Genomic DNA, 22893 nt, shown 5'->3' with positions numbered 1-22893 from the left:
ATATGACTCAATTCATGTAGGTAGCTCATGTAGGCTAGTATGAGCTCTGGACTGTCGATCGGTGATCTCAGACATCTTGGGTTCGAACCCTGCCCGCTCCCAACCTACGTCGTTCTGCGGGAGGTTTTGGCTAGGATATAGGCCTAATTATATTCAGAATCTGAAGGAACACTCGAAACATGTAAAAAAAAAATAATTGTACAAAACATGAAAACTAACTGAGCAAACCATTTAATTATCTAATTCTTAACATTACCTCTCCCTCCCCCCTTTATTTTTACCTCTTCATTGAGAAAACAAAACAACAACGCAAGTAGCAGCCCTTGAAAAGAGTTGTATCCCATCTCAAGATATAGATACGCCAAGTTGTACTGCGTCTCTTCAAAGTTTGACGGCACGGCCACGTAGAAGACGAGGTACATGATGCCAAACAGTGGGATCAGGACCAGGATAAACTTGGCCAGCTTCCTGAAATGAAATAATTTCAAATTCAAACTGGAGGACACAAAAATATACGTTTTGACTAACCCGATAGAGATCTAGTGGTCCTGTACTCCAGATAATAATGATAATAAAATAATAATAATAATAGTGGGTGGCACTGCTACAGACCCGTGTAATTGTCAAAAGAGTTGAGCCGAAGGCTCTTCGAACTCTAGGCGTGTAAGCATGCTTGAACAAACCGTTCTGTCTGGAAGAGGTCCAAGTCAATGACTATGTAAGACATTGCTTTTTCCATTATATCTGGCACTCCGGGCGCATGGACTAGAATACATGGTCGAAGGCCGAGCACACCGGGAACCCCAGCCATTTTACTATGTTTCACCTAGCTAACCGTGTAACGGTACCTTGAGGAACGGCGCATGGATTATCTCTTTTAACTCCGCACTGTGCAATGGGAAACCTCTCGCATTCCCTTAGAGTATTAGACACTCCCACAGAAGTTTTGCTTTGCTATTCATTTAGCCTAATCACTTCCTCAAGTGATCGTTTCCACCCGAGTGCCACGTTGAGGCAGAATAGCGTTCTCGGGTTGCTGCAGACCAGTCACATCTGGGGACTATTGTGTTAGAGCGACTATATCTCATTTTATATTTCATTCTGCTGTCAGGAGCATGGGTTCTCTAGTCTATGAGGATGGTTGGGAGATTTTTATTTTCTGGGGACGTTTATAAGATTATATCTCTTCTTTTAGTATTTTCCTGTCAGGTTGGCACAAGTGGATGGGCTTCATGCACCAGACAAGTAATAACGTTTCGACATTTCACTAAAAGGAAGCAACAATGTTCTTACAAATGTAGTCTAACCAGGGCCGGTATTAGGCCACTGCAACTAATGCGGCCGCAGTGGGCCCCGTACTTTGATAGGCCCCGCGCGATGCGAATTCTAGGTGTAAATTATTAGATTAAACCATTTTAACTACTTATTAAAGGGTTCCTGGAATTCTCCTAAAATTAAAAAATATAAGAAAAGTCATGAAAATCTCCTGAAATTATTAAAATCTTCTGAAAACGGATGCAAATCTCCTTTAAACAGACAAAATTGTCATTTCGGGGTGTCATTCAATATGGAAAACGCCAATCCTACTCGCTAGTCGATTTTAAATCTAAAATGCAAATCTGAATGTTTATCTTCTTTTTGTTGGAAAACTACTAGATGGTTCATAAAGTTAATTTGACAGTGATTTTGTACTTAGTAAAGTATGAATAAAATGCAAAGACCAATTTTTTTTTTCTAATACAAATTCTTATTTTTCCCTTATTATCCTTATCACAACCCAAATTAGGCCCCGCGCAATCCGTTTCGTAAAGAGCCCCGTAACATGTCGGACCGGCCCTGAGTCTAACAAGTAGGTCCGAATTTGGGAATATTTGCGAATAAACCTTGAACCTTAGAAGATACTTAGAGTCTGACTAGTAGACACAGAACCAAAGAGTTTTCTATGTTGGATCCATGTTTCACTATTTTCTCTCTAAAAATTTCTTTGAGTCCTTTGCGAGTCCCCCACCCACCCCACCGCGAGGCCCTTGGTGGCTGCCTAGCTTGACTATGCCTAGAGCCGGCCTTCCAGGTGGGCCAGTCACACGTTACGTGACTCAGTACCCACTGCATTATTACAGAAGTGCCATTTTTGTGAAGCCATGATGACAGTGTCGATATTGGGGGACATTGGTCTAGGGCTTTGCAAAGGCTGTAGTGACCACAACAACCTGTGTTTCCCTAAAATGTCCCTCGCCAGGCTGAGAGCCAATGACTTTTAAGGCTTTACAGATCGCCATGGCCTCCGCATCAAAACTACAAACACTACCACATGGTCTATAGATTTGTATTGAGTCAGAGCCAAGATACTCAATGTATGATCCATAGCCTGCTCTTACAAAGTCTATTGATGCCGAACCATTTTGTTTAAAACCTAACATTCATTAGTTATTAAAATTAAAATAATCGCTTGTTGGATTGTATAAAGGAGGTATAGTCTTTTATTTTTAAAAGTATTTCTTAAAATTGTTTTTTTTAGTTGCAAGTAAAAGTATCAAGGCATTTAATGCTTGTAGACCTAGGTCTTCATAAAGGTAATAAACAATTTTTTATGGTCCATGGGCCGGGCGCAATGCACCCTTTCGCTCAATGGTTGCTATGCCAACCTGACAGGAAAATACTAAAAGAAGAGATATAATCTTATTAACACAAACGTCCCCAGAAAATAAAAATCTCACAACCATCCTCATAGACTAGAGAACCCATGCTCCTGACAGCAGAATGGGATATAAAATGAGATATAGTCGCTCTAACACAATAGTCCCCAGAAAATACAATCTGGTTTCCCCCAGACAGATCTCTGAGACTCGAGACGCGACGTAGTGAAGAACAAAACATGGGGCACATAGAAAACAAATATTGGGCGAAAAGTCCTTCACTTTTCTGAGACATCTTTTCGACTATTTTAGGAACATTCATCACACAATTGGGGGAAAAGGCCAAGTGGACACTGGTCAAGCTATAGACTCCTCATCTGAATTCTCACCACACAGAAATTCAAGCTGTTTAAAGTGTCGTGGCTATTGATTGGTTACGGTTAACGAATCAGACATTACGTCACAAAGCAGACACGAAGAGAGTTTTTTTCTTCTCTTTCTTCTATTAAGACTTCTGAGTGCTTACCTCCCTTATTTTAACTCGTATACGTTTTTTTTAAGCCCCCTTACTTAGCACACGTTCTGTACTTCCCCCTTTTTTTTAACTCTCGTACCGTGCTCTCAGTCTATCGATGAAGCTGCCCTTGCATGCCAGATTCTTCTCACGTTGTTTCCCTAGTCTGTAAAATTTGCATATATCGCTGTTGGACAATATATGCCAGACTGGCGTTGCGTAGTGGCCTTTCTATTCAGGGAAGAAAACATTACAATTTGGTTTGGCTTCTTGACAAGGAAAAAATAAACAAAATGACATTTCAGTCTTGCAAATCTTAAACTCGCGCCATTTAAATAAAAAAATTAGTTCATAAAAAAATAGTTTCTAAATGTAGACAAATTTTGTTTGTAAGCGTGCCACATGTTTAGAAAATATATCAGATTTTTCTAAAAAAAAATTTTTATCAGCAGACAATTAAGGCTGGTCCAGGACACAAGGTCAATAAATCAATGGATTCCTGTCAAAAGATCTATCTAGTGTACCGTGCATTAACTGCATTTATTCAGAATGTTTCATATGACAATAATAGCACATATTTGTAAATAATTTCATGTCATTTATTGTAATATTGTAAGTCAAAATCATTCACCCACAATTTTAAAATAGACTTTTGTCGTCGCGTGTCTCTTACATTCTTAACGTCAGCGTTTCATTTGCCTAATATTTATTCACTTAACAACTTTACTAATGCATTGACTCATTCAATCTTTCTTTTCAAATGAATTCACTCAATTTTTCTTTCCTATTACATTCATCAGATATCTTTTTTTCTCTTGCATTTATCACTCAATTTTTCTTTCCTCTTGCATCCATCACTCAATCTTTCTTCTTCATCAGTCGATCTTTTTTTTCGCTTGCATTCATCACTCAATATTTCCTCTTCATCAGTCAATCTTTCTTTTCTCTTGCATTCACTAAATCACGCTTACTTTTGCCCAAGATACAATCGTAACTTTAACAACGTTCAGTTCTAACTGTCTGTGGTGGAATAAGTCCGCCGATCGGTTCGTTTGCACTTCCCGATGGGGACGATGGCCTGCGACTCCTAGGGGTAAAGTCTTAGAGCCACACGTGGTAAATATTTGGTTGATATTATATAGGCACATAGACAGACACAAGCAAAACGCAAAGCTTATTGGGTTTGTGGAAGAACAAGTATTTAATAAAGATAAATTAAGAAGAAATACAATCAGTGAGTGAGGGGGGGGGGGATGTACAGGAAGATTTAGGATTTTATGATTACGTTTAAGATAATATCATCACTGGGATGTTGCTCATAAAGATTCGTGTATGGTTTGCTTATTCGGCTGTCTCTCACTTATCTGTTATGCAAGGTTCTCCTTCGGGGTGGGGTAAGTTGAAGCTCTGTTGTGCTGTAGCCAATTGTTGGTGCCCTGCAGGTAGGCAGGCGCTAGTGCGATGAATATGAGGATGCCACGCGGTGGGCTTACTCCTGCGGTAGTTGCAGACCGGTCCTGGGACGTCAGCCTGGAATGCCTTCGATTCGGGTCGAGGGTGATGAGTGACTCACCCTCAACGGGAATGTGTGGAGAGCTGCTGAGGTCTGCCTTCAGGCAGCAAAACACGCCAGCCCTGGTGTAGGAGGCCGCTTTGCCTTACACAAGTTCCCAAATGAATCGTTGACTTGAGAGTCTTCTGACTTCTCAGTGACTCTGATCTAGAATGGCATTAACCTGAAACTTTCGTCTCCGGCTTTTATAGGTTCCCGAGCGGTATGTTAAGAGTAGTGATGATCCAATGGCCAGCGAGTCTTTTGAGTTTAGAATTGTTAAATTGGACCAATCTTTTCATTTGGGGCTCATTCACCTGACTTCTTTAACCCGCGACCCGGGGGGGGGGGGCGAAGGAGGATGAAAGCGGAACCATACCATAATTATCAGGCTGGACCATCGCTCGACGGTACAGCGGACGGAAACGATTTGAATAGCCCTGGGCGTTAGGAGTGTCGACTCAAAGGGATGTACGTGGACACCAAATTTTAATGTCCCTGGACTTTACGGTTGCGTGCTCTTGTTTCGGCGTTTGGGGCGTAACTTTCAATTTTAATGTTCCTGAACTGAACGGCTGCGTACGTTTGTTTCGGCGTCTGGGTGTAACTTGGGATGTGTGTTTATGGCCTATAATTTGGGGGTTGGATCTAACCTTGGTGTAATAGATTGTTTGTGTTCTACCCTGGTCAGTTTAGTGTAAAAGGGGCTATACAATGCTAACTAATGGTTAAGAGGGGGGGGGTTAGTTCCGCACTGGTCAGTTCTGTATTGAGAAGGGACGCGTTTCGTCACACTGTCCCCCCCCCTTTTCTTTACTTTAAAAAAAATCTTTGCTTTATAATTCTAACCTCAAACACCAGTGACCTACTGGTCAGCCAAGGATAACAACCTCAAACACCAGTGACCTACTGGTCAGTCAAGGATAACAACCTCAAACACCAGTGACCTACTGGTCAGCCAAGGATAACAAACTCAAACATCAGTGACCTACTGGTCAGTCAAGGATAACAACCTCAGCGTTACAACTAAAATGGATGGTCACTCACCTATATTTAGACTTCCCACTGACACCGAGGTTAGAACTCTGACGCAACTTCAAAAACAGCTTGCGAAAAATATTTAAGAAAAGAAAAAAGTTAATCTGTGGGAGAAGAAAACCAAGGAATGTTAATGGAGGAAGAACTAGTTAAGCCAAAGTTGTTTTTCATTATTATTTATTACTACCTTAAAATTTACAATAGTAAGTAAAGAAATGATTGAGCCATTAGTCTAATCACAATGTAAATACGAAAGTATTTTTTTTTAAAAAGGGAAGATAGATAACACATGGATAAAACATGGATAAAACTTGCCACAACAACGCCAACGCCAGATCCACGAATTATCCAATAGTAATCCAGATTATGCTGGAAATTCCAACAACTGTTGAAGAAAGAATTATTGCTATCTGTGATTATATAATAACTTTTTAAATGAGTTAAAATCAAAATATCATGTTTGTTTTAAAATGAAGCAGTTTTTTATGTTGTTATAATCCAATTTTAACAAGCATACAATTAAAGTTTTGCATGAGAAAAACAATAAAGAAATTAATAAATCACTAAGTATTGAATGGTTTGGAAATAAATCAATTTGATGAACGCTAATGGTTGCAGAAGTTTATAGTTATAATTCTTAAATGGGAATCCTTTGTGTGTGTGTGTATGTGTTCACACTGAATCTTGCAAACATCTAATAAGTAGTAATGGGGTCAAAATATCGCATGTGTAAGCTCCTCTTCTCCATTGCTATATATAAATTGCTATATATAATTGCTATATATATTTCAACTCATTCTGCCTGTCTTTCTGCCTGTCTGGTACAAATCTTGTACACGTTATTTCTCCCACTTTGTGTGTGTGTGTATGTGTTCACACTGAATCTTGCAAACATCTAATAAGTAGTAATGGGGTCAAAATATCGCATGTGTAAGCTCCTCTTCTCAATTGCTATATATAAATTGCTATATATAATTGCTATATATATTTCAACTCATTCTGCCTGTCTTTCTGCCTGTCTGGTACAGATCTTGTACACGTTATTTCTCCCACTTCCCATTATCGGCTCAAGTTAATAGTTTCTTGAAACAATCAAATTGCACTATTATCCATTGTTGATGACGACACATGAATCCATCGAAAAAATGATGAGTTATGAATTTATTTTATTTTATTTAGAGACAATACTAGCTAATAAGGGATACGATTTGAGCAGAGAATAAGGTTGTTGGCTGAAAAATTTGAAACAAACTAGAGATAACCCTAAAAATGTCTGTTTTTAAAATGTGTTCTACGACTGAGTAGCTTTCATTTCATGCTGTCATGGAGGCACGAGATCTTGAGTTCGAATTCAAATTAGCAAATTAAAAAAAATTGTCTTTGAAAAGGTGACATCAAAATCACTCCCAGTTTCACCCCGACACCAACGTTCCCTACAAATGTCAAGATGTCAATTTGAAGGTTCTTAATAAATGCTAAAAACAAGGAAAAACAACAACAACTTACAATCTGTCTTCATAGAGAGCCTTGACTATAATCCATGGAATTATGAACACAAAGGACAAAGCTGAGGACACAGAGAAATTTAAACTACATTCGAATTTCTAATTTTTTAATTTTTTTAAAACTATTAATTTTTACAAATATTTTCAACTACTCCCCCCCCCCCAAAAAAAAAAAGTCACACGAATCCTCATCTCTCTCTCTACGTCTTTGAGCTCTCTTTTTCTCACCTCCCTGTTTTTCTTCTTTCTTTCACTCTTCCTATTTCTCTCGTTCATTCCCCCCCCCCATTATCTCCAATAGACATACACACACACACACAACTAATACACACACATAGGCACAGGCTACACAATGTAAGAAACGATGTAAACAGTTTTCAATGTCGCAATGATCTCAAATCATTATTACAATCAGGAATCTCTATCCCGATCACAGGCATTTGATAAGGCGATAATGTCTGGGTAGTTGGTCGAGAAATCAAAGAGGAAGGTGAAACTAATCCAGAAGAATCAAACAGAATACCACAACACAGAGAGATCTAGCATGAGAGACCTGTCTAGAAAACAAAAAGGATATTTATCACGTGACACTTTCAGAACTATTCAAGTCATGGATGTCTCGTTCAGCACGCTCAAAGTGCGGGAACAGCAAGTGGAGGTATGACAGTATTATCTCATGTATAAGTATTCGTGTAAGAAGACAAATGTAAGAGCTTAGGACGGTAAGTGTAAGATTTAGCGTAGGACTGTAAGTGTAAGATTTAGCGTAGGACGGTAAGTGTAAGATTTAGCGTAGGACGGTAAGTGTAAGATTTAGCGTAGGACGGTAAGTGTAAGATTTAGCGTAGGACGGCTAGTTTAATTATGTTACGGGTCACCACGTCCGCTGTAACTATTATCTTGGGGTGAAAAATGTTAGTAAATGTGTAGGTTAAAAAATCAACAACGCGTTGGCATTAAATTTAATTGCTTTAAAATTTACATATAGCCTAAATTACTGCAGAGCTTGCAAATCTATTACTTTTTGACTTACATTTCCAATACTTTCTGACGTACATTTCCATTACTTTCTGACGTACATTTCCATTACTTTCTGACGTACATTTCCATTACTTTCTGACTTTCCATAACTATAAAAACTTCGGACGATGTGACTGCTGCCTGGTCGTGCGGTTTGCGCGCTGGACTGTCGTTCAGATTTATCGATGGTCCTGAGTTCAAACCCTGCCCGCTCCCATCCCCCGTAGTCTTACGGGAGGTTTGGACTAGGAAGTAATTATCTTCAACTCTGAAGGAACATCCGAAACATGTAAAACAAACAAACTAACTCTGAGAGCTGCGGTAAGAATCTTGTGTTAATAATTTTTAAAAAAAAGATCTTACACCATCCTAAGACTATGTACACTTTGACTCCTCTTCTCTCTGTGGTCAGCGGCCTGTACACCAACATGGTCAAGTAGACAGCCTCCGAAAAGATCCACATGTTACACGCGTTAGAACTGTATATGAAGATGGTGATCAGGAGTTTGCACTCCCAGTGCTGTGAAGAGAAATACGTCACTACGTTAGATACTTGGTAGATTGTATTGGGAGAGAGCTTGTAGCCCTGTGTGATAAACGACGCGGTAGGACTTAAGTCTAAGTCTAAGCACTGGGAGAGACAAAGCTAGCATGTACAGGGCAAGCTCTGATGGGATGTGATATCAAATCTTTTGAGTTGCTTAGGATTGCGGAGAAATAGAAAAGCGAACAGGTTTGTACAGAATAAAACCATTCTTAGAATATGGAATGAGACATTTCTTGTATACACATCCTGTGTTTACTTATAGTTTTGGGTTCATCTCTTCTTATAAATTACGTCATAAGCGTAGTAAAAAAGTTAAGTTCCCCTTTCAGACCATGTGGTCTAAAAGGCAGGTGATGTAAAGGTCATCTGTTTATGTGGCTTACGGTTAACGAAGATGTCATATGGCCAGCACAACATCCACCCGCCTTTATGTTTCCCCAACTAATGTCAGGTACCCATTATAGCTGGGTGGACTCATAGGCGCCCAAAGATCCCGAAATTAAAAATCCCAGTATTCACCAGGACTCGATTCCGGGATCCCCGGTTCTGAATCCAAGCGCTTTAATGCTCAGCCACCGCAACTCCCCGTCCTAAGCGTATCAATGTGTTTATCTAGACCTGCAAAGTAAATTAGAGATCTAAATTCTGCTAGGTCTAAGTCATTGGTTTTCCTGGCTGATTCAGGCTTTATCTACTCGTAGATTTGGACTGAATATCAATTTTCCTTTGAACTTATATAGTCGGACTTACATCGTCATCCTGTATAAACTCAATGCTTCCATCAGACGCTATTAGAACATCTTTTTCGAGCCCTAAGTGCGACACGAAGAGGCTGTCCTTGAGGAAGGAGATGACTGCTCTGAGGATGAACGTCAGAAAGAGGTTGATGTGCAGCGTGTTGCTCTTGGAATGAAGACGTCTACAAATAGAGTGGGAAATAAGGGATGTAACTTCAAAAATACTTAAACCAAAGTTGTAAAACAAAATATTTCAAGAACCAAAACCCAGTTAACGTTAGTAGCTCTAGGAATTGTTTGTGTTTCACGGGATCAAATTTAGAGATTTGTGAAAAGAACTCCATATTGGTAAATGTTTTCTATCTTGGATTGTTATTCACAGTGAAACGGATTTTGTGTTATAGAAAGGAATTAGGTGAAGATGCAATGTCTTCGGTAACGCTTTTTTTCTGAAATACCAAAAACGACAATAAGAGCCAGGAATGAACATTCAACACAAGATTGGAAAATGTGACAGTAACAGCCAGGAATGAACATTCAACACAAGATTGGAAAATGTGACAGTAACAGCCAGGAATGAACATTCAACACAAGATTGGAAAATGTGACAGTAAGAGTTAAGTTCCTCCTTTCATACCATGCGGTCTATACGGAGATGATATAAAGATCATCTGTTTCTGTGGCCAACGGCTAACGAGGGTTTCATGTGGCAAGTACACCGACCAATCGATTTACTTTTCCCCATCAGGTAGCAATTAGATCCCGAAATTAAAAACCCTAGTCCGAAAGTACTAAAACAAAAATTATACAGTCGAATTTGGTTCATAGAATCATATTGGGGCGCGATCGTTTTGGTTGTAATAACCATCTGGTCCGATTAACCAGGTTCGAAGGAAATAAAATTATACCACCTGCTTAGGAACATGTCGCCACGACGTCTAGACCTGATGCCTTCTCCCATGTGTCCTAAGAACATTTTCCTCACTGTCCCTAAGGCTATATGCCATCTGGCAGCAACATAACTCTTTCTGACACAAGGCCCATGTAACTTCGCATTATGGACAAAGGGTCACTGACAGCAGGTTTTAGTTAAAAAGGACCAGGGAAGGAGGGATGGGGTAAGTGCGATGTAAAAAAGGAAACCAAAATGAGAACTTACTTGCAACACAGCATGATGACAATAGCAACAAGAAGAGCTCCGATGGAAAAACTGTAGCCTATTGTGTACAGTAATTTTAACTTGTAGCCCAAAGCCTGTTCCACAAAAAGTATCACAGTTAACAACCATTGAATGGACATTCGTGTATTGTCAACTATAAAATACATAAAAAGAAGTACATCTTATTGCCACAATCATTTTTCATTCTCAAGTCTAATTTGGCTACCTTTTGAATTCAATAAATCATTTACACTTTTCAAACTTAATGCAAAGTTTTGTGCAGTCTTGATTTTGATCTCAGGAAAGACTCTTATGGTTCTTATGTGAATAGCTGATACAATTAGATCTAGTAACGTTAGCTCCAGCGTGTAATGTCTCGACGTCAATGTCATTGGTATTCCACTGGATGAGATGTACCTCTCTTATTTAGACACGTCATACTCGCATGGTTACTTAAAATAGAAGGTAAACAACTCTCCTAATCTCGTAGTTAGCATGCATGTTTTTGTAGTAGACTTATTATTTTGAAAGACAAGTAGACTCTAAGTGTTAGTAATGTATGCCTTTTTTATGTGTTTTTAAAACATGTAATTGCCTTTAAAGATAAAGAGAACCGTCATAATTTTTCTCATACCAGGAAACATCGTCAATGAACATATTATATCATTACAGATACACCAATATTACAATTACAGATACACCAATAACATCATCAAAGATACACTCTTTCAACCACATCAGATGATTCCTATTTGACACATTCACTCTTGATACCAATACGCTTCGACACCATTGCACCAGCACAGTTACAGCAGGACAGGAAGTAGTTAAACATTCTGATGTCCGGTTCTGTTTACCTAGTCCCTGCTCACGTGCCCTAATTATTATTGTCTTAGCACCACACAGACTCAAGCAACATTTGGTCTGTTACCAGAGAGGTGAAATGTAAGCGTCCAATCAATAAGTCCGCATTGTTTACTTGGTCTAGCTGGACTTTCTTTCTGATCAGCATACGAAGTGAGCATTTAGATCTAGCTTCAGTCACTTTATGTCTTCGATTGAATCCCTTCTTTTCTAGATCCCAAACCATTTTTTTAAAATCCGTTTTGACATACAGCTTTCGATTTCCTTGTAATGAAACCTATTTATTTAGGTTTCTCTAGACATTTTATTCATTTGCACATTTACCTCACGAAGTTAGGACTTAATTATTGTCTTCTGTGAAGAAAAGTCTGCAATTTATAAGAAGGTTTTAACCAGTTTTTCATGCTTTTAAGTATTTTGAACTCGAACTAGATTTATATAATGAATACACTTCTTAGATATGCTATCTCTTCTTAGTCAATTAAAATTTTGTTCGATCCAAAACTTACTGTGTGGAAACTAAGATCAATAGAAGGCTGGTAACAGTTGGAGTAGTTGGTCCATTCTCGGTTGAATGTCGGATGTACCCACCAGGTTCCGTTCTCATTACAAGTTCTCTTGGCCACCTCTAGGATGATACATTAGTGAAATTGGAGTAGAACTGTATTGACATTTCAACTTTAAATTTTAAACAATGTTGTGTAATAATAAAAGTTATAGTATAAATTACTCTCTCGCTGACTCTCTATATCCTGTCGTTCATTGTCTTTCTCTGTCTCTTTTTGTCTGTCTTTGCCTGTCTGTGTCTCTTTCTAACACTCTCTGTGACTCTCTGTCTCTTTTAGTCTCTCTGTTTCTCTCTATTCTTTATATATGTACTTTATGCACTTCAACTAAATTTTGTCTACTCTTATCATGTTTCAACAAAATTTTGTCTGACTTTTATCATGTTTCAACTAAACTTTGTCTGACTTTTATCATGTTTCAACTAAACTTTGTCTGACTCTTATCATGTTTCAACTAAACTTTGTCTGACTCTTATCATATTTCAACTAAACTTTGTCTGACTTTTATCATGTTTCAACTAAACTTTGTCTGACTTTTATCATGTTTCAACTAAACTTTGTCTGACTTTTATCATGTTTCAACTAAACTTTGTCTGACTCTTATCATGTTTCAACTAAATTTTGTCTGACTCTTATCATGTTTCAACTAAATTTTGTCTGACTTTTATCATGTTTCAACTAAACTTTGTCTGACTCTTATCATGTTTCAACTAAATTTGTTTGACTTTTATCATGTTTCAACTAAACTTTGTCTGACTCTTATCATGTTTCAACTAAATTTGTTTGACTTTTATCATGTTTCAACTAAACTTTGTCTGACTCTTATCATGTTTCAACTAAATTTGTTTGACTTTTATCATGTTTCAACTAAACTTTGTTTGACTTTTATCATGTTTCAACTAAACTTTGTCTGACTTTAATCATGTTTCAACTAAATTTTGTCTGACTTTTATCATGTTTCAACTAAATTTTGCCTGACTTTTATCATGTTTCAACTAAATTTTGTCTGACTCTTATCATGTTTCAACTAAATTTGTTTGACTTTTATCATGTTTCAACTAAACTTTGTCTGACTTTTATCATGTTTCAACTAAACTTTGTCTGACTTTTATCATGTTGATAACCAAGTTTCTCGCACATCACTCAGCCAGCCTCAACTGCTTACCATTTTTATAAAATCCGCTGATATAACTGGGACACGGCTTCTCAGCAATGACCCCACCAGGGGTCGGATCCCAGCACGTCAACCCATCCCAGGACATGTTGCACATTGGTTCGCTGGTCACTGTCCAGGAGCAAAAAGTTTTTAGATAGCACAGTATAAAACAAGGAATGACCTACGAACTAATTGTTACACGTGTACAGAAACAGCTAGATCAACAGTTCAATAAACAAGAACAACATTTTAAAAAGACATTACTTCAAAAGACAATAACTCCATTTTATAACTTCAAATTAAAAAAAAATAAAAAATTACAAAATATTTTGTTCAAACGGATATCGAACCGGTGATTTTGACACCGTCAACTGCGACAACTTAAGTCGTTACCAATATGGCCAGCGGGCAATGCATACATGTACGATTACTTATTGGTAATTTGGTATGGACATATGGACATCTAGATTTAACAACAGACCTAGACTTCTGGTTTAGAACTCTAAAGAACTAGTCTAGATCTAATTCTACGTCTAGAATCTCGATGTAATCTCTATTAGATTTACGTCAAAATATAAGTGGGAAGAGGGGCAAGATGGCTGAGTGGTTAAGCACTTGGCTTCCGAATTTTGGGTGCTGGGTTCGAATCTCGGTGAAGAATGGGATTTTGAATATCGGGATTTTTAGGGCGCCCCTGAGTCCACCCAACTCTACTGGGTACCTGAAAGGTGATAGGTGAAGGTGAACTATAGTTACAAAAGAAGCAGTAGGCCTATCCTTTCGATTTAACGCAAAACTAATACAGAATTCAAAAGTCATAATTTCAATCACTTTGAAACAAATCGGAGACTAAGCTTAAGACTGCTTTATTGAACCAATCGGACATTGATTGTGATCAAGCGGGTTCTCAATTTTTAAATAAAAAAAACAACAACAACAATATTAAAGAGAGCAGACAACACCACACACAGAGACGTTCAGTGAGTGACTGCACACAGACGGCTAAGGGATCTTGTTTACACTCTCTAGTCAAAGAAGGTAGATTATTTTCTAAACAATACTAACAAGTCACGTAAACAAACAAATATCTCCCCCTTTATGAAGCTAATGACTTTTTTGAACATAACTGTCAAATTTCTAGGAAAATCGTAAGAGCCGTTTTCGAGATCAGTGTCCACACACCAATACAGTTTTTTTTGTGTGTGTTGTTTTTTGTTGTTTTTTGAACCCATGAAAAATTAGCAAACTGAAAGAGGAACTGTCAAAAAAAAGCAATTCTAAAGATTTCTGGAGTCATCCAGTGAATCTTAGAGTCATATTCTAAAGATTTCTGGAGTCATCCATTGAATCACAGAGTCATATTCTAAAGATTTCTGGAGTCATCCATTGAATCACAGAGTCATATTCTAAAGATTTCTGGAGTTATCCATTGAATCTTAGAGTCATATTCTAAAGATTTCTGGAGTCATCCATTGAATCACAGAGTCATATTCTAAAGATTTCTGGAGTCATCCATTGAATCACAGAGTCATATTCTAAAGATTTCTGGAGTAATCAATTGTCTCTTGAATCACAGAGTCATATTCTAAAGATTTCTGGAGTAATCATTTGTCTCTTGAATCACAGAGTCATATTCTAAAGATTTCTGGAGTCATCCATTGAATCTTAGAGCCATATTCTAAAGATTTCTGGAGTAATCAATTGTCTCTTGAATCACAGAGTCATATTCTAAAGATTTCTGGAGTAATCAATTGTCTCTTAAATCACAGTCATATTCTAAAGATTTCTGGAGTCATCCATTGAATCTTAGAGTCATATTCTAAAGATTTCTGGAGTCATCAATTGTCTCTTGAATTACAGAGTCATATTCTAAAGATTTCTGGAGTCATCCATTGAATCACAGAGTCATATTCTAAAGATTTCTGGAGTCATCCATTGAATCTTAGAGTCATATTCTAAAGATTTCTGGAGTCATCAATTGTCTCTTGAATTACAGAGTCATATTCTAAAGATTTCTGGAGTCATCCATTGAATCACAGAGTCATATTCTAAAGATTTCTGGAGTCATCCATTGAATCACAGAGTCATATTCTAAAGATTTCTGGAGTTATCCATTGAATCTTAGAGTCATATTCTAAAGATTTCTGGAGTCATCCATTGAATCACAGAGTCATATTCTAAAGATTTCTGGAGTCATCCATTGAATCTTAGAGTCATATTCTAAAGATTTCTGGAGTCATCCATTGAATCACAGAGTCATATTCTAAAGATTTCTGGAGTCATCCATTGAATCACAGAGTCATATTCTAAAGATTTCTGGAGTAATCAATTGTCTCTTGAATCACAGAGTCATATTCTAAAGATTTCTGGAGTAATCATTTGTCTCTTGAATCACAGAGTCATATTCTAAAGATTTCTGGAGTAATCATTTGTCTCTTGAATCACAGAGTCATATTCTAAAGATTTCTGGAGTCATCCATTGAATCACAGAGTCATATTCCAAAGATTTCTGGAGTAATCAATTGTCTCTTGAATCACAGAGTCATATTCTAAAGATTTCTGGAGTAATCAATTGTCTCTTAAATCACAGTCATATTCTAAAGATTTCTGGAGTCATCCATTGAATCTTAGAGTCATATTCTAAAGATTTCTGGAGTCATCAATTGTCTCTTGAATTACAGAGTCATATTCTAAAGATTTCTGGAGTCATCCATTGAATCACAGAGTCATATTCTAAAGATTTCTGGAGTCATCCATTGAATCTTAGAGTCATATTCTAAAGATTTCTGGAGTCATCAATTGTCTCTTGAATTACAGAGTCATATTCTAAAGATTTCTGGAGTCATCCATTGAATCACAGAGTCATATTTTCTAGTTATTTAACTCTTCCCAATATTAAACAGGAATGTTTTCGCTATTCTGTAAAATGTTTTATCCCTCCGACCATTTATTGAGTGATGTTTATTAATGTGTAGCCCGGAAATAAATATTTTCTTTAACAAAATGCAGTCATACTAAATAACGTAGAACATTTGTGAGCGTATCTGTGTGAGTGTGTGTGTGAGTGTGTGTGTGTGTGAGTGTATGTGTGTGAGTGTGTGTGCATGAGTGAACGTGTAATGTTGTTGTGGTACATTAGTAGGCCTATCACTTTTTATTTGTGTACACTTCTTAGGGAGAAACATATAGAAAATAGATCAATCCAGACAAGGACTATAAATGTATAATTACCAACAGCTTCCATAAAACCAGCCACAAGAAAGTGTTCTCAAGTCAAACAGGATAACATCGCTTCTAATCTCTCAAACTCATCACCCGAGAAACACAGAATACATTTGAGCTTCGCTTGTTGTCTTATGTTGGAGTACCAAGTCAACAATTGTTCCAGTTTTTTAGAGTTCTAACGGCGCATTTACTTGAAGAGGATTTCAGAGTGTTTTTTTTTTTAAATCACCCTTTGATATCATCCAAGAACCAAGCCTATTTGATTATAAAACTTTCAACACATTTACAGGTTTACAATTAGTTTTATATTGAATCCAAAGATCGTACTCTAGAGAAGTCACTGTACCAAAATCCTCATACTTAGAAGTTCAATTCCAACTGAAGTTTTTAAGACTAAGACTAAGACTAAGACTGCTTTATTGATCCTTACGGAAATTTGTTGTGATTACAAGGACTCTTTTCTCATATAAAGACAACACAACAGAAAAATACACATAAATACAACAGACAACATAAAGAGTTGCTATTTCGTTTCACCTTAAACCCTTTAGCTCACTATGCGAGGCAAGAGATGAAAGATCGAAGTTCTTGAAGGTGAAGAATTACTAACAAAATACTAATTTAGTGCAAGGACGAATTCTGAATGGTTCGTTGTTCTACAACGAAATGCAGAAGAATGTTTTATAACACCGTATTTTATTGTTAAGCCTCTTTTTACTTTATTAGATTCTGGTAGATATACATTGTTAAAAAAGCATCTGGATAAATGAGCCTGATAGTGAAAACATACGATTCTGAAAAGTGAACTGTTACAAAAATGGTTTAACTTTTCCCCTTAGATAGGAACTTGGAATTTTTGGTTGGAAAATTGTATGTCAGGGTCAAAATAAAAAAAAAAAATCTTAACCATGCTAAGGGACTTGGTTCTGGAGTTTGAGGGCCAAATAATGGAGCTACTGTTTCCCAGATCCAACATAAATTAAGAAAACAAAATGTCGAAATGTCACTTACTGTTTGTTCCGTCCCATTCTTTTTGCGCCCGAAAACATTTCTGTTTGGCCTTCAGAATAAGAATTCTTTGTTCCTTTATGGACATCACAGATGCAACCTGGGTAAAACAACAAGAATGGACCTCATTCACCAATCGTAAACAAACAACATTTAGTCACGTGATCTTATTGATAAAACAACGGGAAAAATGGTCACGTGACAACCATCATGAATTAAACATGAGATCGTAAATTATATAGAAGAGATAGAGCACCACGTGCTAAATGTTGTTTGTTTACGATTGGTGAATGAGGTCCATTAAGGTTACCTTATGTTGGTAAAGTACTCAGCTGAATGTGTGCGAATTTTATATTAAGTAGAATGTAAGGAGCATGTATGTATATATGTATGTATGTATGTATCATAATGTATGTATCATAATGTATGTATGTATTGTTGCAAACTTGTTTTCCCCGACTGACCATTTTTCCCACCTGAGAACTTTTTTAAATGTGTTTATGTTTGGAGGCGAAACTGACCTGAGCGAGTGTGTTGAGGTGTAAAGTAACGGAAGTTATGATCGGGGAATTTTCAACGGAGGATTGTTTTTCTTGAATCGGTTTTTGTGAATAGTTGTATGTACATTTGATTAGGAGAACTGTGAAATTATCTCGATTACTTGGAGTATTGACTGTGCGTAGTGGATTGTGCTTCTGCAACCAGAAGGAAATCGGCGACCTGACAATCGGTGAGTTAACTTTCTTTAGTCTACTCCAAAGTCGTAACAGTATGTATGTATGTATGTATGTCCCACATAGAAATCAAAACCGTTTGACCAATCTTCATAATATTTGGGATGAATGTTCGTTAGATCAAGGCGTAGACCGTAATGTATGTTTAATGTCCCCCCCCCCCACACACACAACCGAGATGCCCCAAAATAAAATTTAAAAAAAAAGCTAAATTTATATCTTTTAAAGAACGAAACTTTTTAACAAATCGGGTAAACCCGTTTTTAAGCATTTTGTATTAGATATGAATATGTCGGCTTTAAAGGGTAAACCCATTTTCAAACTCTACTTTCATTAACGTGGAAAATAAAATAATATGAAACGAACATTCATCATGTTTGACATAGATCTAAATTCAATCAATAGATCCGTAATACCCAAACTAAGGCCCGCAGGTCGTGTGTAATATCCATCTATATAAAATACTATGAAACTGCAAAAACAAAGGCAGATTTAACATTTGGAGTATTGTTTTTTCTACCATATAGACCTACTAGCGACGCAACTCCGCAACAGACGAAAAAAAGAAATACTGTTAGCGCTCCCCTTATACAGCTGAGCTGTCTGTAAGCTCCTCTAGTGGTAAGGGCAGGACACAGACTTATAAGTGTCTTCCTTAGCGCCTTTAGAGCCTGTATCAGCCAGGGAAACCAATGGGCTTAAGTTTATTATTAACATGTACCACTAGATCAACACAAGGGTACGCGTATGATGTCATTAAATTCTCTTTTGAATGAATGTAATTTATTGGTAACAGAATCTACTGTAAAATAAAGTAAGTTTCCCTTTCCGATCCTGCCATCTATACGGCAGATGGTGCTAAGGTCATCTGTTTCTTAACCAGTCAGTCACCGCGTCCCCTTTAAAATAAAGTTGTAAGTATGCATTTCCCATGCTTGTTAAGTCTGAAAAGCGATAAACGCCCTTTTTTTTTGTTATGAAAAGAGTTAAGAGAGCCAGGGGAGTTGTTATGGACGAACTTTTACTACACTGGTTTGGGGTCTCATCAATACTGGAACTCATCTTCAGCTGCGGTCAACACTTTGACAGGAAATAATAGATCGACTTTTGTGTTCAAGTCGTGTCCATGTTTCCATATTCCGTGTTGTCATTCCGGGTAATATAGTGATGAACAATTGCTTTAGCCTCGACCTCTAATGTGTACATTAAATTAGCATGCATGAAAAAAATTACGTTTTGTAAAATCATTGATGCAATTCACACTTTACAGTCACACACACACACACACAAGCAGGTTGACACACACACACAAGCAGGTTGACACACACATTCTAAAGCAAAGACACAACTTTATAGAACACGTTGCAATGGCTCACGAAAATCAGAACAAATGAAACTATCAAAATGAAATCGATTCTTACCAGAATATATCGTGTGATGGTGAAATCGATTTTTAACCAGTTTATTTCGTGTGAAAGTGAAATCGATTCTAATTAGTGTATTTCGTGTGATAGTGAAATCGATTCTTACCAGTGTATATCGATTCACAATTTGTTTTTGGTAACAACAAGATAGAAACAGCAGCAACAGCAAGAGCAATGACCTTGTAGACACAATTGAAGCTATACAAAAGATCTACAGGGAAGCTGATGTACGGGTTAACCAGGGTATTATGTGGCCTACATAACTTTCTAAAAAAAAATATGAAAAATCCCAGTCTTCACTCAGCCATCATGCTGCCTTCCCGTCATCCCTAAGTTATAAATAAACACATTGATGCCACTTTGCAGAAAGGAGAGATATCACAGTTACAGTTCAATTAGTAGAGAACGACTATTAATCTTACACTCGATTCATCTAACTTGTAAAATGTTATTTAGTTTTTATAACTATACAAGATACTGTTATTATACCTTCACCTCTTGAACCTACCCTTTTTGAACCTACACTATTTTGTATTTCTTATACTTTAGTTCCCTATATTTTAGTTCCTTATACTTCTTATACTAACAATCGTCATGGCCGTCGTTGTGGAACCCACACACAAAACATATAAGGTTATAGCGCCACTGCCTGGTATGTTTGCGATTTAGGTCTATGGCTAAGGAAGTTAAACCCTGACAGAAAATTCTTTTTGGAGTCAGTTGGAGGTGAAACTGTGGTTTGACCAGGAGTCAGTTGGAGGTGAAACCGTGGTTTGACCAGTGATCTCTCAATCTCATCTGTCCTTTGACTTCCGTCGTAGGGGTGCTGTGACATAGTAACCCAATCCTTCCAATTTTCCCGGTCAGCAGTTGTTCTTAGTATGATATGAAGAGAGAGACCAGTCCATTCTTTTCAATTGTCCAGCCAGTTGTTGTTTGGACAATCTTTCTTGCTGCTCCATATGAACTTTGAAGGATGACTTTTGACCGTGAGTCATGTCTTACAGATATGACCAAATCAGCTCAGCCTTTGTCTCTTCACAGTTTTGAGGAGTTCCTCCTTTTCGCCAGCCTGGGTGTTGAGTTGTAACAGTAAAAACTTATTAGCCTAGTATCTGTTCTTTAATTGGTCTAAAAAACATATAAACCTATTTTCATGTCTGCTCCAATAAGTCGATATGAACCCTCTACAATGAAAATTAACCATTACGAATCAACGTAGTTTTTACAATCAAAGAATTTATTTCCGTAACCAAAATAAAAAGACAGCCAACATAGACACATCACTATGTTTTAAATTTTTTAAATTGAAATGTTAAAATCTGACAAAAAAAACAACAAACTAATACTAAACTTTACAAGTTAAAAAAATGCTACAGGTAAATTCTTGCTCGCTCGATGTGAAACAAATCTGCTCTACGAGCTATCGATTTTGAATCACAAAACATTGAGTATCGACTACACCAACGCTTTATTTCTAAAAAAAGAAAAGACTTCTCCGTAACGTAGTCTTTTCTAACCAGGTCTCAAACAAGAGCATATCTCCGGGAAAAAAAAATATAATCACAACTTGATTGGCCCGCGCAGGCAATAAGCTGAACAGCTCGCGCTCTGCACGAGAAACATTATTCCAAATGTGTGCACTTTAAGTTGACAGCTGTGAGACATATCTCGCCAAACTGGAAGGTATCATGGGATGAGGGCCTGATTGGCCAGTCATGAGACAATCACAGGGATTCATTTACTAAACATATCTATTAAACACGAACCTTTGGCCAGATTGAGAAATAAGATCAACAGATTGTTCACATCGTGCGACAGGTTCAACATACAGAAACCATTTTCGTGATCTCATAGGTCAGTGAGAAGCGCGGTGGCTAAGCGGTAAAGCGCTTGGCTTCCGAACCGGGGTTCGAATCCTGGTGAAGACTGGGATTTTTAATTTCGGGATCTTCGGGCGCCTCTGAGTCCACCCAGCTCTAATGGGCACCTGACATTAGTTAGGGAAAAGTAAAGGCGGTTGTTGTGCTGGCCACATGACACCCTTGTTAACCGTAGGCCACAGAAACAGATGATCTTTATATCATCTGCCCTATAGACCACAAGGTCTGAAAGGGGAACTTTACTTTATTTTTATAGGTTAGTGACGTAGTTACTATCTTTAAAGGCATTACAAAGTATCCCCCCCCAAGCTTTCGCCGCCCATGCTTTATAACACCTTCCCGTTGAAGCTTTAACGTCTCTTGTCTCTCCCTCTCTCTCTCTCTCTCTTTTTCTTTCCCTCTATCTCTGTCTCTCTCTCCCCCTCTCTCTCTATCTCTCTCCCTCTTTGTATTTGTATCACTTGGAGGTACACTAGATCACCTTCATCTTTCCCTTAGTCTGTTAGACCATTGGGGCACCATACACGATTTTTCAACCGTCTTTCTCCATTCCTTTCTGTCTTTTGCCTTGGGTAGAACCTCTTTCAATGACAGGCCCGTCCATTCTTTTATGTTGTCTTCCCATCGCTTTCTCTGTCTGCCACTTCTTTTTTTTCCTGGTACTGTTCCTTGAAGGAAGGTCTTAGTAAGCCCGAAGACCTTGTAATATGCCCATTGAGCTTTAGTTTCCGTGTTTCCACACTAGTTAGTAGGTCATCGCGGGGTCCAATCGCTCTAGTGACCCTGTCTTTAATCACTTCGTTTGTGACGCGGTCTTTAATTGTAATACCAAGGATCCTTCTGTAGCATCTGGATCCCTGTTACTAATAGACGAGTCAGCCAAGCTTTAGATTTGAGTTGATATTTAAATCACTAACGTATGTAATTTGTTTAAGTACGTGTAATACTTAATGTATTCATTACCTAAAATTCAACATTGTGCAAAGTTTCATCCTGATCCGAGAATGGGAAGTGGGAGAAATAACGTGTAAAAGATTTTGACCAGACAGACTGAGTGACTTCATATCAGCTCGGTAGAAAGGAGTGCTTAATTGGAAATAAATCAGTGTTAGGGTTCAACCCATGAAAGGGACAGCCTGACAGTTATCTTTTGTCAATGGCTTCTTTGATAATGTCTAACAAGACCATGTACTGGATTTGTGTTTTAAGAATGTCTTTAACAATGCGATAAGTCAACCCTAATTAGGTGTAATTTTATAACTAAAGCAACAAGGCCTAAATTAATTATGTGTACTTTTATAACTAAATCAATAAGGCTTAAACTA

At 37.6% G+C, this 22893-nt stretch overlaps 1 protein-coding gene across 4 annotated transcripts in view; it reads right to left on the bottom strand.

Moving 5' to 3' along the window:
• Positions 1-22893, bottom strand: part of LOC106055951 (parathyroid hormone 2 receptor-like) — a 122467-nt gene that overhangs the window by 4169 nt on the left and 95405 nt on the right. For 3 of the 4 annotated variants that reach the window (XM_056020791.1, XM_056020801.1, XM_056020809.1), the window contains 10 exons: positions 17531-17627; positions 13304-13423; positions 12082-12200; positions 10709-10803; positions 9563-9731; positions 8629-8785; positions 7247-7307; positions 6056-6125; positions 5750-5844; positions 282-468 (listed from right to left, as the gene is read on the bottom strand). In XM_056020791.1, the coding sequence (XP_055876766.1) occupies positions 282-468; positions 5750-5844; positions 6056-6125; positions 7247-7307; positions 8629-8785; positions 9563-9731; positions 10709-10803; positions 12082-12200; positions 13304-13423; positions 17531-17627 (1170 nt within the window). The remainder of the gene's footprint in view (positions 1-281; positions 469-5749; positions 5845-6055; positions 6126-7246; positions 7308-8628; positions 8786-9562; positions 9732-10708; positions 10804-12081; positions 12201-13303; positions 13424-17530; positions 17628-22893) is intronic. The other variant, XM_056020797.1, reaches the window with a different exon arrangement.

The sequence above is a fragment of the Biomphalaria glabrata genome, chromosome 1, assembly GCF_947242115.1.
Source record: "Biomphalaria glabrata chromosome 1, xgBioGlab47.1, whole genome shotgun sequence".
NCBI lineage: Eukaryota > Metazoa > Mollusca > Gastropoda > Planorbidae > Biomphalaria > Biomphalaria glabrata.
This window is presented reverse-complemented; position numbering and strand designations above follow the sequence as displayed.